At 42.8% G+C, this 12,303-nt stretch overlaps 1 protein-coding gene across 3 annotated transcripts; it reads left to right on the top strand.

Moving 5' to 3' along the window:
• The first annotated feature begins 1,774 nt into the window (after window positions 1–1,774).
• spry2 (sprouty RTK signaling antagonist 2) lies at window positions 1,775–7,643 on the top strand. Of its 3 annotated transcripts, none has more exons than XM_069890329.1 (2): window positions 1,775–2,404; window positions 5,619–7,643. In XM_069890329.1, the coding sequence occupies exon 2, from the start codon at window positions 5,670–5,672 to the stop codon at window positions 6,633–6,635; it is 966 nt and encodes a 321-aa protein (XP_069746430.1). In that variant the 5' UTR covers window positions 1,775–2,404; window positions 5,619–5,669; the 3' UTR covers window positions 6,636–7,643. The 3 variants fall into 3 exon arrangements, with proteins under 3 accessions (XP_069746430.1, XP_069746433.1, XP_069746432.1); XM_069890332.1 differs by lacking the exon at window positions 1,775–2,404 and adding an exon at window positions 2,885–3,127; XM_069890331.1 differs by lacking the exon at window positions 1,775–2,404 and adding an exon at window positions 3,155–3,431.
• Window positions 7,644–12,303: the final 4,660 nt, after the last annotated feature.

Below are 12,303 nucleotides of genomic sequence, written 5' to 3'. Positions count from 1 at the left end.
CAGCAAGAGGTTCGGTCATTCACTCACAGTATCAGCAAGAGGCTCTGTCATTCACTCACAGTATCAGCAAGAGGCTCTGTCATTCAATCAAAGTATCAGCAAGAGGCTCTGTCATTCACTCACAGTATCAGCAAGAAGCTCTGTCATTCACTCACAGTATCAGCAAGAGGCTCTGTCATTCACTCAAAGTATCAGCAAGAGGCTCTGTCATTCAATCACAGTATCAGCAAGAGGCTCATTCATTCACTCACAGTATCAGGAAGAGGCTCTGTCATTCACTCACAGTATCAGCAAGAGGCTCTGTCATTCAATCAAAGTATCAGCAAGAGGCTCTGTCATTCACTCACAGTATCGGCAAGAGGCTCTGTCATTCACTCAGAGTATCGGCAAGAGGCTCTGTCATTCACTCACAGTATCAGCAAGAGGCTCTGTCATTCACTCACAATATCAGCAAGAGGCTCTGTCATTCACTCACAGAATCAGCAAGAGGTTCGGTCATTCACTCACAGTATCAGCAAGAGGCTCTGTCATTCACTCACAGTATCAGCAAGAGGCTCTGTCATTCAATCAAAGTATCAGCAAGAGGCTCTGTCATTCACTCACAGTATCAGCAAGAGGCTCTGTCATTCACTCAAAGTATCAGCAAGAGGCTCTGTCATTCACTCACAGTATCAGCAAGAGGCTCTGTCATTCACTCACAGTATCAGCAAGAGGCTCTGTCATTCACTCACAGTATCAGCAAGAGGCTCTGTCATTCACTCACAGTATCAGCAAGAGGCTCTGTCATTCACTCACAGTATCAGCAAGAGGCTCTGTCATTCACTCACAGTATCAGCAAGAGGCTCTGTCATTCACTCACAGTATCAGCAAGAGGCTCTGTCATTCACTCACAGTATCAGGATGAGGCTCTGTCATTCACTTACAGTATCAGCAAGAGGCTCTGTCATTCACTCTCAGTATCAGCAAGAGGCTCTGTCATTCACTCTCAGTATCAGCAAGAGGCTCTGTCATTCACTCTCAGTATCAGCAAGAGGCTCTGTCTTGCACTTGTCCGGTTTTGCTGCAGCCACTTTTACTAATTCCTCTCTCGTTCCCTTCCCTTTGGCCACCTCCATCACTCACTATTTCTCTTCATTTCGGTCTCCCCCACCCCCCCCCCCCCCCTGCCCACAGCTCATTTTGCTTCAGGGAGAGAAAGAATACCAGCAGTTGTCAAGTTACTCCATCCAGTAAGTCATCCTGTTGGCCCAGTGCCATCAAACGCAACACCTTTTTAAGAAGAGCAGCAAGTCTTTATTTTTTTAAAAATTGGTTTGATTTTATTTCGCGAAACTTTCCGAAAGTTTCTCCGATTTTAGGCAGCGCGGAAGTCTTGCGTTTGTCGGCAAAAGGGTTAACAATTGCCAGGATTTTGACAACAATTGAGGGCTGACCAATGGAAAATTCTTTCATGTTTATCTTTGGCCCCGTATTCGCGGAGCGTTCAGAAAGCAAAGAGCCCGTCAACTTCACCAGGTTTTATTTTAAAAAAAAGCAGGGTGATCCACAACAGTGCAAGGCCGAGACGTTTGTTGGGTGCAGCATGTTGAAGCAGCGCGGTCTTCTTTTCTGGCACACATTGAATTTTCCCCCTCTCCACCCCCCACCCCCCCCTCCCCCCCCTCCCTCACTCACTGACTCGAATGAATTTGAGCCCAGAACCAATCGGCAGAGACCGGATGCAATATATCCTCTGGGACAACAAATGCTCTATTCGATCCCATGCAGATGACGCCATTTACCCATGAGCGACCACTGGAAAACTTAATAGTAACTCGAGCAAATCTGCTTTAAAGCACTTGGCAAACTTCACGTGTGTCGGGAGGTTGGCGGCAGCGGCGTTTGCAAAGGGGAAGGGCCATTTGTGAATGGGACCCAGCGCCTGATTCTCTCTCTCTCTCTCTCCCGTTGCAGTTGACATTCCCCCACCCTCCCGAGTTGCGTGTGCGCGCGTCCGCCCTCGTGTCTGCTGTTTGCTGGCTTCATTCAGAAAAAAAGGATTTTTTTTTCAACCTCCCTCCTCCTCCTCTTCCCCGCACCCCCTCCCCTCAAGAAAATACGATCGACTGGCCATCAATCGGTTGCGATCTTCGATCGCACGGGGGTCCTCTGTGCCTTGTCCTCTTTCCTGCACCACCTTTCTCTTCCACCCCCCCCCTCCCCACTTTAGCCTGATCCCATCCCTTCGACCCCCCACCCCCCTCTCCCTCCCATCCACAACTTGGATGCTTCAGCCCCGGCCGATCTCCGGCAGAACTTCGACCCGCCGCTTATTTTTTTTTGGTTGCGTGAAACTTTTCGGCTCCGAGCTGAACGCCCAAGCGAGAGGGAGGGGACACAACCGAAAGCCAGCGCTACGGCCACGGTGAGTTTACCGAGGTGGGGGGGGGGGGGGGAAGGGACCTCGAAAGTTGCAAGGAGTGGAAAATGCTTTGGGTCAGAGGAGACCTGGCGTAAACTTTTGCAAGGCAGAATTGGAGGGGAGGGGGCTGTCATTTCTAGAAAGCGGGGAGTGCATTTTAGGAGACCGTTTCTAATCTTTTTATGAAAAGGCAGCGAGTTGGCTGGGTCTGTCCTCCAAAGCAACACGCGTCCCTCAGCGCAGATATAGCGTGACACGATGGTGGGCAATTGGCATTTGTAAGCTGCCTTGGTTTAGAACTTGCAAGAGAGAACCTACAGGACGCGCATCTCCGCGCCATTGTATCGGATAGTACAGCCGGGACAGGCTGGGGAGGAATTGTCCCCTCCCCATCTGGTGTAGTTGGGGTGGGGGGGTGGGGGAGAGAGAGAAAGAGCCCTGCTTCATTTTCCTGAATTGTGCTTGGGGTTGGAACTCTCCGAGTTGCAGGCGAGTGGGTGGGAGCGCTGGAAAAGCCCCCAAACTCTCGGCTTGACAACTCGGCATCGCGGGCTGAAGTTGTTACACGTTGGTCAGCTCGCGGCTGCCACGGACGTTTGCCCGGGGGCCGATTCTCATGCCTGGAAGGATCGAGGATGCATTTTCTCTCCCCCACCCAGACCAATAAACACGAATGTGATTTCGGAAGCGGTCTTGGCTTGCAATTCATCGCCCTGCGTCGGGATAGTAAGCGCGCATTGAATCGGGGAAGAGGACTTGCCCCCTGGCCGTTCACCGGCCCACCTTACCTCGCGCCACTTCATCTGCCATCCTTGACCCTCCCTTCCCTGCACGTTCATTTATTCTTTTCCCCCCTCCCCTCCTTTCTTGTAGATATCTGGCCCCCTTGGAGAGGGAATCTCACCCCCCCGTCCCCGCTTGGAGAGGGAACCTCACCTCCCCCACCCCCGCTTGGAGAGGAAACCTTCCCCCCTCCCGGAGAGGGAACTTTCCCCCTCCCCACTTGGAGAGGGAACTTTTGCGAGGAGAGGTAACCTTCTTTCCCTCCTTGGGGATCCCTTTGCCCGTCCCCCCTCCCTCCCCCGTCAACTTGGAGAGGAAACCTTTGCTCCTTCTCCACCTCCTCCCCCTGTTGCTCCTCTCCGTGTGTTACAGCCCTAACCCTCACCTCCCCCCCCCCCCACTCCCCCTCCGGGGGGAGGGGATGGTGGTGAAGAGTGCACCATTCCCCGATGCAATCTGCCCTGCGATTGGAACTGGTCCTGCCTGGCTCCATTCCCCCCTGTCCATTAACCAACTCCCTTAATCCGTTTGCATGTTTGCAAAAGGAGCGGGCGCTGCTCAAACTTTCCACGTGTTTGATGTTATTTATTATGAAGAGGAAGGAGAAAGGAAGTCAGGACTGAACCAAAAATAACACGATCGTTTCGATTTCTTTTGCATGAGACTTTGCCTGAAATCTCATGGACTGAGTGAGCTGGCACAAGAGGTGGATAGTGAACCCATTTACAGCCACCTCTACACATAACACTTTATTTCTTCGTGGTTTTAGACTCGTGCGCAAAACCTCTTCCAAAATATGCATCATGTTTGACCAGGATGCCAACTTTTACTTCAACAATATGTTGCGTGCAATTTTTCCCCAAATCTCTTGTCACCTTTAAACTTGTTGCTTCCTTCCGCAGCTCTTTAAATGTCAATTTTGCATTAGAATGTACTCACAGAGAACGCAGAACATTCCATTACAGTTTTCAGTCCTGTCGCCTAGATGAGTTGTGTTCTCCCATGTAGCTTTACAGTTTTGTCCTAAATTAATTCACTGGCCTGTGTTTCTTAATAAGCCCCAAATAACGTTTTGCTACATTGGTCCCTTTGCATTTCGGCACTTGATCTTAATGGAATTTTGCCATGTTTTTATTAGGACTTTCATTAAAAATTTCACTGTTGAGTCGAAGCTCAATGTAAAGGTCTATTCGTTAGCTACATCAAAATAACTAGTATTCATGTTTGAAAAAAAAAAATATATATATTAATTAACCTCGAGGGAAAATTGACACCAACAGTTGCATTTAGTACTTGAATTGTATTTAACACCTATTTTTGTTTAATGGATGTATAAAAGTTTTTTTTTGTTTCCTTGTCTGTTCTGCTCATCTCTCCCTCCAGTTAATATTCTCTGAAAACCACTATGTTCACTTGTAAGGGGGGATAAAAGACAGCATATAAATCTTAGTTATGTCAGTGAGGCCAGGTTGTAGTGAGGATGTTTGGTCAGGTAGCAGCCAGCCCCCTTTTTGCTAGTCTAAGCATTTTGAATTTCTGGAGAGGTGAGGAGACTGTTTATTTTTTTTAATTATCTGATTGTACATATTTAGCCATTGCCAACTTTGCAACTGGCCTTGGGTTATTATGTTGATGGTCAAGACTCCAACCATCTTGACAAAAGATGTGCTAGATCTGGTACTCGGAAGGTCCTGTTCAAGAGTTGTGTTTTTAATTTGCTTTGGTAGAGTTCCAGACTGCACATTGGAGCTGCATCAAGTCTGAAGAACATTTTGGTCAGTTCTTTTCTGAGTCAAGAGCTAAGCTTCCATAGGACTTCAGACTGAGAATAAATCGACTAACATGTCTTTTACTGGTTCCATGTCCAAATGGAAATCTGCGTGAAAGTATACAAGATGGAGATGGTTCTAATCCAAACTGCATACAATTATTTAAATAACCCATTGAAAGTTCTAACTGTATGCAGTCTTAAAAAAAAATTGCCACAACCTTTAAGTGGGAAGGGAACTCTTTTGTTTTGTTTTACCTGGGCTATTTTTTGGGGTTTTTTTTGTTTTACCTGGGCTATTTTTTGTTTTTGTTTTTTTTTGTTTTTTTTTTACCTGGGCTATTTTTTGGTTGCTTACTGTGTCAAATGATTTTCAAAAACAGAGCCTTAGAAAGTCGTTGTGCTTGTTGTTCGCAGTGGGGTTGGGGGAGGAGATGGCGGAAGATGGAATCATGAAATAGCTGAAGGGGAAATGAAATAATGTTAGAACTTGCCCTGTCTATTCAATGGGCTGCACTGCACGCAAAGGTTAAAATACCTCGCACTTACTTTTTAACCGTAGTTTTCCAATAATTAGGGAACAAAATCTGTTTCTCTTTGTGTTAGTTTTAAGATAAGAGTTGAATATTCACAAAATGCTGAGGTTTCTTCTCTGCTTTATGACAGGATTTCAGATGTGTTCTAAGCCCGCTGGAGTGATAACTCTTCCTTGTACAGATGGATACGCGAACTCAAAATGGCAGTGGTTCCCCAGCCCTGCTACAGTTACTGCGTGACGGCGGAAGGCAACACATGGAACCTGACCCCAGGGATGTACAGTCGCAGCAGGTTCAGGTGTTGTCGCTTGATCAGATCCGAATCATAAGAGCCACTAATGAGTACACTGAGGGTCCAACTGTTGCCCCGAGGCCTGGGAACAAGTCTGTGTACCGAATGCCTTCACAGCACAAAAATGAAAGGATGTCTGGATTAAATAATGACCATGACCATCAGCGGGCCAACAGCCGTAGTCAGCACCATCACGTGCATTCTTCAATGAGGGTGCCTTTAATTCGGTCAACCAGCACTGTGAGTTCAGGTTCTCGGAGTAGTACAAGGACAAGTACAAGTAGTACATCTTCTGACCAGAGGCTTCTGGGACCTTCCTCATCATCAACTGGCCATGTCTCTGATCGGATAATCAGGGTGCAACCCAAACCGGAATTTAAATCTGACGAACTGAAACCTCTGGGGAAAGAAGAATTGGGCAAACACATCTATCGATGCGATAACTGTGGGAAATGTAAGTGTGAAGAATGCACTTATCCGAGATCTCTACCTTCCCATTGGTTCTGTGACAAGCGGTGCCTCTGTTCGGCACAGAATGCGGTGGACTATGGGACCTGCGTCTGCTTTGTGAAGTGTGTCTTTTACCACTGCTCAAACTACGATGAAGAAGACAGCTGTGCAGATAACCCATGCTCCTGTAGTCAGTCGCATTGCTGTGCACGGTGGTCAGCCATGGGCATTATGTCCCTCTTTATGCCCTGCCTGTGGTGTTACCTGCCTGCCAAAGGCTGCCTTAAGTTGTGCCAGGGGTGCTATGACAGGGTTAACCGTCCCGGGTGTCGTTGCAAAAACACAAACGCAGTTTGCTGCAAGGTTCCCAGCTTACCTCCTCGGATCCTTGAGAAGTCCTCCTAGCTGCAAAGGAGAGGGTGCTATTTCAGAGCTAGCACTCTACACTTCTGTACTTTGGTAGTTGGAGTGGGAAAAAGAAATAATGCATTTATAGTACCAGCATTGAACACAGTATTTATAATACCAGCATTGAGCATAATGCTGGTTACCTTTTATCTGAATGCCTTAAAAGGAGTAAGCAACATAAATCGACAGTCATTAAGATTATTCTTGTTTGTCAAAAGGATATCTCCCATTGTTCTTGGGTTCATTGTTCTAGCTGACCAGCTCAACATGCCTTATTTTTTTTTGTATGTATTAATGGCACTGCAATTTTCTGGAATCTTGGGCAACTTTTGTGCTTTGTAGTGTCAACGCTGTTGATACTGCTCCATCTGGCTTAACTGACCTAGACGAGGATCAAAAAAAAATCCAATTAGATCCAACAGAACGATGCACAATATGCATTTTATTTGTGGCAACATAAGCTGAAGGTAATACAATGACGCTCCTTGGACTTTTTGTATTGTATGTGAATACTTCTTGCTGAATATGTAAATTGGCAAAATGCTCTTTGTTTTTTGCTGCCAGAGTTAATTTGTTATATTTTTGTATATACAATAATATTCAGACTGTGAAAATTGTGCCATATAAATGGCAGATTTACAAAATATTAGACTAATATGTTGTACATTCAGCCAAATGTGAATCAGTTGATCATTACTTTAGGCTATATTTCACCTTACAAGATTCACCATTTGTCACGCTCGATATCTCTGACATTATGTATATTGTACAGGTACCATAAATTCGGTCTTTATTTTCTAATTTTTCAACATATTGTTTAGTGTAAAGAATATTTATTTGAAGTTTTATTATTTTATAAAATATTTATTTTAAAAGGCATCTTACAAAGTCACCATTCTCTTTTTAAAGAGAAGGGAACATCATAGTTACTGAAAATGAGGATGCTGCAAATCAGATGCATATGTTCACTATAAAATAGAAAATATATTAACTTTTGAAATCAAACGGTGTACTACTTTGTCTTTTCTGCTCTTTTATTTACCCCTGTGGTGCAACAAGAATCTGTTGCTGAACACGTCAAATCTGCTCTGAACGATGTTGTGTGACTTCTTGGTATACTTTCGCATTTGATGACTTGGAGAGAAAAGGGTTTTCCAAGTGTTTCCTTGTGTACATTATTATAATAAGCATGAGCATGTGTTTTATTGTAAGTACAGTCCTCCTCCATTCTCTGCTGTGTTGCAGGAAGTGTAGTGGTGTACTTGCAGAATGCGGCGGGCAATGCTAACTGCCGTACAAAATATTTGAAGGCTGGGTAACACGTATTAACAGCCATGTAGTTGGAAACTTGGTTCTGCCAGCAAATTGAGTTTTGCCTTGGCTTTCTTGTTCCTCTATCCTCTCCCAACTACCTCCCTTTAATATTTTCATCTTTATACTGGATTTCTTAGTGGATAGTGGTCCAAATGCATCAGTCAGCGTTTTCATATCTCATTCTTGGAGAGCCAGGTATCAGTGAATGTCACTTGAATACAGTATTGGTATACATCAGAAAAAACTGTCCTCACCCCATGAAGTGTACTTCATAGTTGAGGACACTCTGTTAAAGATTTGATCATTTATTCTTTTGACCTATAAACCTCTGCTGCTTCACTGGAATCAGGAACAGACCCTTGTCTGTCTGCCTTGGTGTTACAGTAATGAAAAATCTTTTACTTCAGAGAGTAGCCACGAGGCCTTTTACATGAAATCCTTTGACTTCACACAAGTTGAATTAATGGTTGTAAAAATAGTTATCATCCATGTGATCTATTTAAATGCTTCTTAATTACACACATTAGAAGAAGAATCAGAATTTATTGTCATGAAGCTATTCCGAAATTTATTTTGTGGTGCGGTTAGTATTACAGGTGTAAATATTGCTATAAATTAGTGCAAGAGAAGAAAAAGTGAGGTTCTGTCTGGTTCATTGTCCGTTCAGAAATCTGATGGCAGAGGAGAAGAAGCTATTACATTTGATATATTATTTGACATAATTCCATAATCATAGGCATTCATTAAACCAGGGCCCATGATAAATGACAAAAACAATCTGTGAGATAAACTTTAAGCCCCTGTTATTTGTTACATGTAGAATAATAACAAGCTATACCATGTCAATATTTTACCTGGTCAGAGTTCCAGCCTTGATATATCGCTAACCAGTGTTAAAATTCAATCTTTCATATTTTTGTGGTTAAAATAAACCTAATTGGCTCTTAAGTTTTGCTATGGAAAGACTTTAGTGCTAATCTTGCCAAAGTCTTGGCTAAAGTGAAAGGTATTATCAGAAGGGGAAATACTTTGAAAGTTATGATCTGGCATTTTTCAAACTTCACTTTGAATCTTCAGTACTTGAAATGTGTAAACTGCAAAGAATGTACTTCTGAAATGTTTGTGATTGTCAGTTCCAGTCACTGGCTCCAGTACAGGTAACAGAATATTCTTGGAATCACCATTAAAAATGTGTCTTCTGTTGAGTTCCTGGACATATGGTCGGCCTGTGTTTCACTCTGATAAATGAAAGGAGGCAAAAAAAAAGGTACAGAACAGCCAGATCCTTGAACGGAACTATTCCCAAACAGTTAACTCCTCACGCAAAATTAATATATCCATCTTATTCATCAAATGTTTCCACAAAAACATACTTAAGCATTTTGGAAACTTTCAAATGGAAAAACTGTTGAGTGGAAATATGTTTTAAATATACCAGTTTTTCAGTGGATCTTGGCATGTTGCATTTTAGTATAATTGTTTCTTAGGAGAAACGATGAATTTTGAGACTTAAAAACGTCAAAATACTGAGTTTCAGGAAAGAGGAAACGTGGATTGAATGGCTTCAGTCAGTGGTGGCTTAGACAACTGCAAAAGCAAACAATGTCCCTTCCTCACACCAGCTTGGTGCTAATTAGTATCCTGTTGATTTCCACTGTTTTCTGTTCCTGGTTCTGATGTCTTGTGTTTTTCTTCCTTTTATCAGACCCAATTAGGAGTGGTGGCTTTGAGGAGATTCTTGGAGTTCAGAGAAATAAAATGTCAGTGAAAATTATTACTAAAATGAAAAAAGATTGGAATTTAGGTATTCACAATGTTAGTCCCCTCTTTAGTAATTCAATACCAAGCTATGTTTTTTGACTTGAAAGAGAACTATAAAGTATTCCACCCCTTTGATTTTTTTTCCGCAAACATAGATCCAGTTGCTAAGATGCTTGGCCGATGGAAGTTTCAGAGAGTCAGGCTGGTCAAGCATTGTATTTGTAACATTTCTAGAAAGAATGTCCTGAATTAATGGGATGGGAGTACAGTATAGGTATTCCCTGCTTTACGAATTAAGAAAATTCACTTTGACAAAAAAAGCCTTGTTCGCTTTAACGAAAGGATTCGAATGGGTTTTCGGTTTTACGAAAATAGCCTCCAATAGCAATGAATGGGTCTTTGCTTTATGCCATATATGAAAGGTTTACTAGGAACGCTCTAGTTTCGTAAAGTGGGGTATACCTGTATTTGTTTTATTTGCAGCACTGCCAACCAGTTAACAACACACTGCAGGGATCCAGTGAGTTTGATAATAAAAGTATTACAAAAGAATGTGGATGTTTCACCAGTTCTGACAGGGTGTCGGCTTTCAGATTGCTATTTAAATGGTTGCTTTATCATTTTTCTTGGAAATGGTAGAGCCAATGCATTATTCTACTACAGGAATTAATTCCTTCTATCCTGAAGCTTGAACCATTGGGTGGGTGGGTGTGTGGTAGGTAGGTATGGATGGGGGTTGTCATTCCACCGCACATCTGGAAGTTGCGCAATGCTGAATGATTTTGCAGACGTGCATGGAATAGATTTGAACGCAGGAGCACCATATGTTTCACTTGAATTGTGTGCCATGGCTGAACTTGCTGTACTGTATACCAGATGTTCACTGTGCACATAGGCAAACCCAGCTTGAATTCTGGAATGCTACACTACCGCAAATCTTCACTCTCTTTGCACATTATGACATTTTTCAAATCATTTTACATTTTTAAAGCGAAGATTAAATAAAGGTAGCAAGGCATTTTGTGTATCTCAGAGTAAAGTGGATACGCACACTGCAAAAGTGTCACATTGATTTTTGTTGCCATTTTAATTCAGGCAGTCTGTCATCCCATCTTTTGAGTCATGATCATTGTAACTAGTTCTAAAGACTTTGAAGTTAGCCACAAGTTCTTAGTCGTACTATTTTCACACATTATAATTTGAATAATGCTTCCACGTGTCTGGTTGCTAAGGAACAAGGTTACAGAGCACCTCTGGGGAAAAAAAATGATGGATGCTGCTTAAGTCGGGGGTTTTTAAGTCTGGAGGCAAGTAACGGCGCATACAAGGAATTTTGCCGCTACACGGGCAGTCTGAAAATGAATTTGTAGGAATTCCTGCCCTGCGATTTATCCTGCAGGACCCCAACAACTTTTTGGAGGAAGCCTGCAGTGTAAATCGTACTGTAAAAACTCGCTGACGGTCATCCACTCGAGTGCACGTCCAACCCCCGGGACTGTTGCACTTAGGGACTTGCAGTTTAAGAAGGCACCCAGCGTGAACGACCACACGGGCAGTAATTATGTTAATTCAGCTATTTTCCTGACATTGAAGTCTAAAAAAAACATTAATGATTACAATTGCATGTATTTGGCTATAAAGGTTTATTTACATAGAGCATTCATTTCCTCTTCCACACCTGAACATTGTTACCATAACTTATGGTCATGCTCTTGTGTCAATACCATTGAAAATTAATCTCTCAGTATTTCCTATGGGTTTTGGTCTGACATCTACTGAAATAGAACTGCAGGCTCTGATACCTTTGGGTAAGAGCTTCTGAAGTCCTCCCACACTGTTTTATATGCCAAAAAAAAAGTTTGGTCAAAAGCTTACCTGGATTTACTCCTTGTTGCAGAATGATTTGGAAGAATTTTTGACTTATCTGCATAACTAGCTCAATCCCTTTCTAAATGCAAAAACTGCAATTTGTCAAGGATGCCAATAGGTAGATATTCAATGTACTTTTCTCACGTCCCCTTGATGGCACATTAATATTACTGAAATTCTATCAAAGTGGACATTTAATGGTCGATCATGTTTGAAAAAGCATGAAAACTTTTAACTTTTTAAAGATTATAGCACCATAGTTCCACCCCTCCACCCCCATGTGGCTTTCTGAACTTAATTGGAGTTCCTATAGGACATTTTGGGTCCATGTACAGCAAGTTTGCTTCACAAAAAGCACAATGAGCAAGGCAGGTGTGGAACTCTAGTAAAAATCATTTCAATATGACTCTACATAAGAAGAAATTAAATGGAATTGGAGGGAGGTTTTCAAATCTGTCTGTGCCACAAATTCTGTCCCAAATCTGTTAAACCCCCAAATGGATGGATTTTCAGGGCACTTCTATGACCAAGCATCATCATCTGTGTTTTATCATGGTACCAGCTGCCAGTTGACTTCACTTGAAAACCTCTATTTAAAATGCATGAAGAAAGTTGCAACTCTGGAAATTCATATGCAGCAAAACTAGCAGTGGTAATTGACAACAAATTTGGCTTGAAAGCTTTACTCAAGACTTATTCAAGCTTGCTCGCTAGGTACAAT

This window comes from Narcine bancroftii, chromosome 7, assembly GCF_036971445.1.
Source record: "Narcine bancroftii isolate sNarBan1 chromosome 7, sNarBan1.hap1, whole genome shotgun sequence".
NCBI classification, from domain to species: domain Eukaryota; kingdom Metazoa; phylum Chordata; class Chondrichthyes; order Torpediniformes; family Narcinidae; genus Narcine; species Narcine bancroftii.
The sequence above is the reverse complement of the archived record's forward strand: the minus strand, read 5'-3'. Positions and strand labels throughout refer to the sequence as shown.

Bases quoted from the DNA above. Each gene is read 5' to 3' on its own strand.
- spry2 (XM_069890329.1), top strand. From the start codon at position 5,670: ATGGATACGCGAACTCAAAATGGCAGTGGTTCCCCAGCCCTGCTACAG.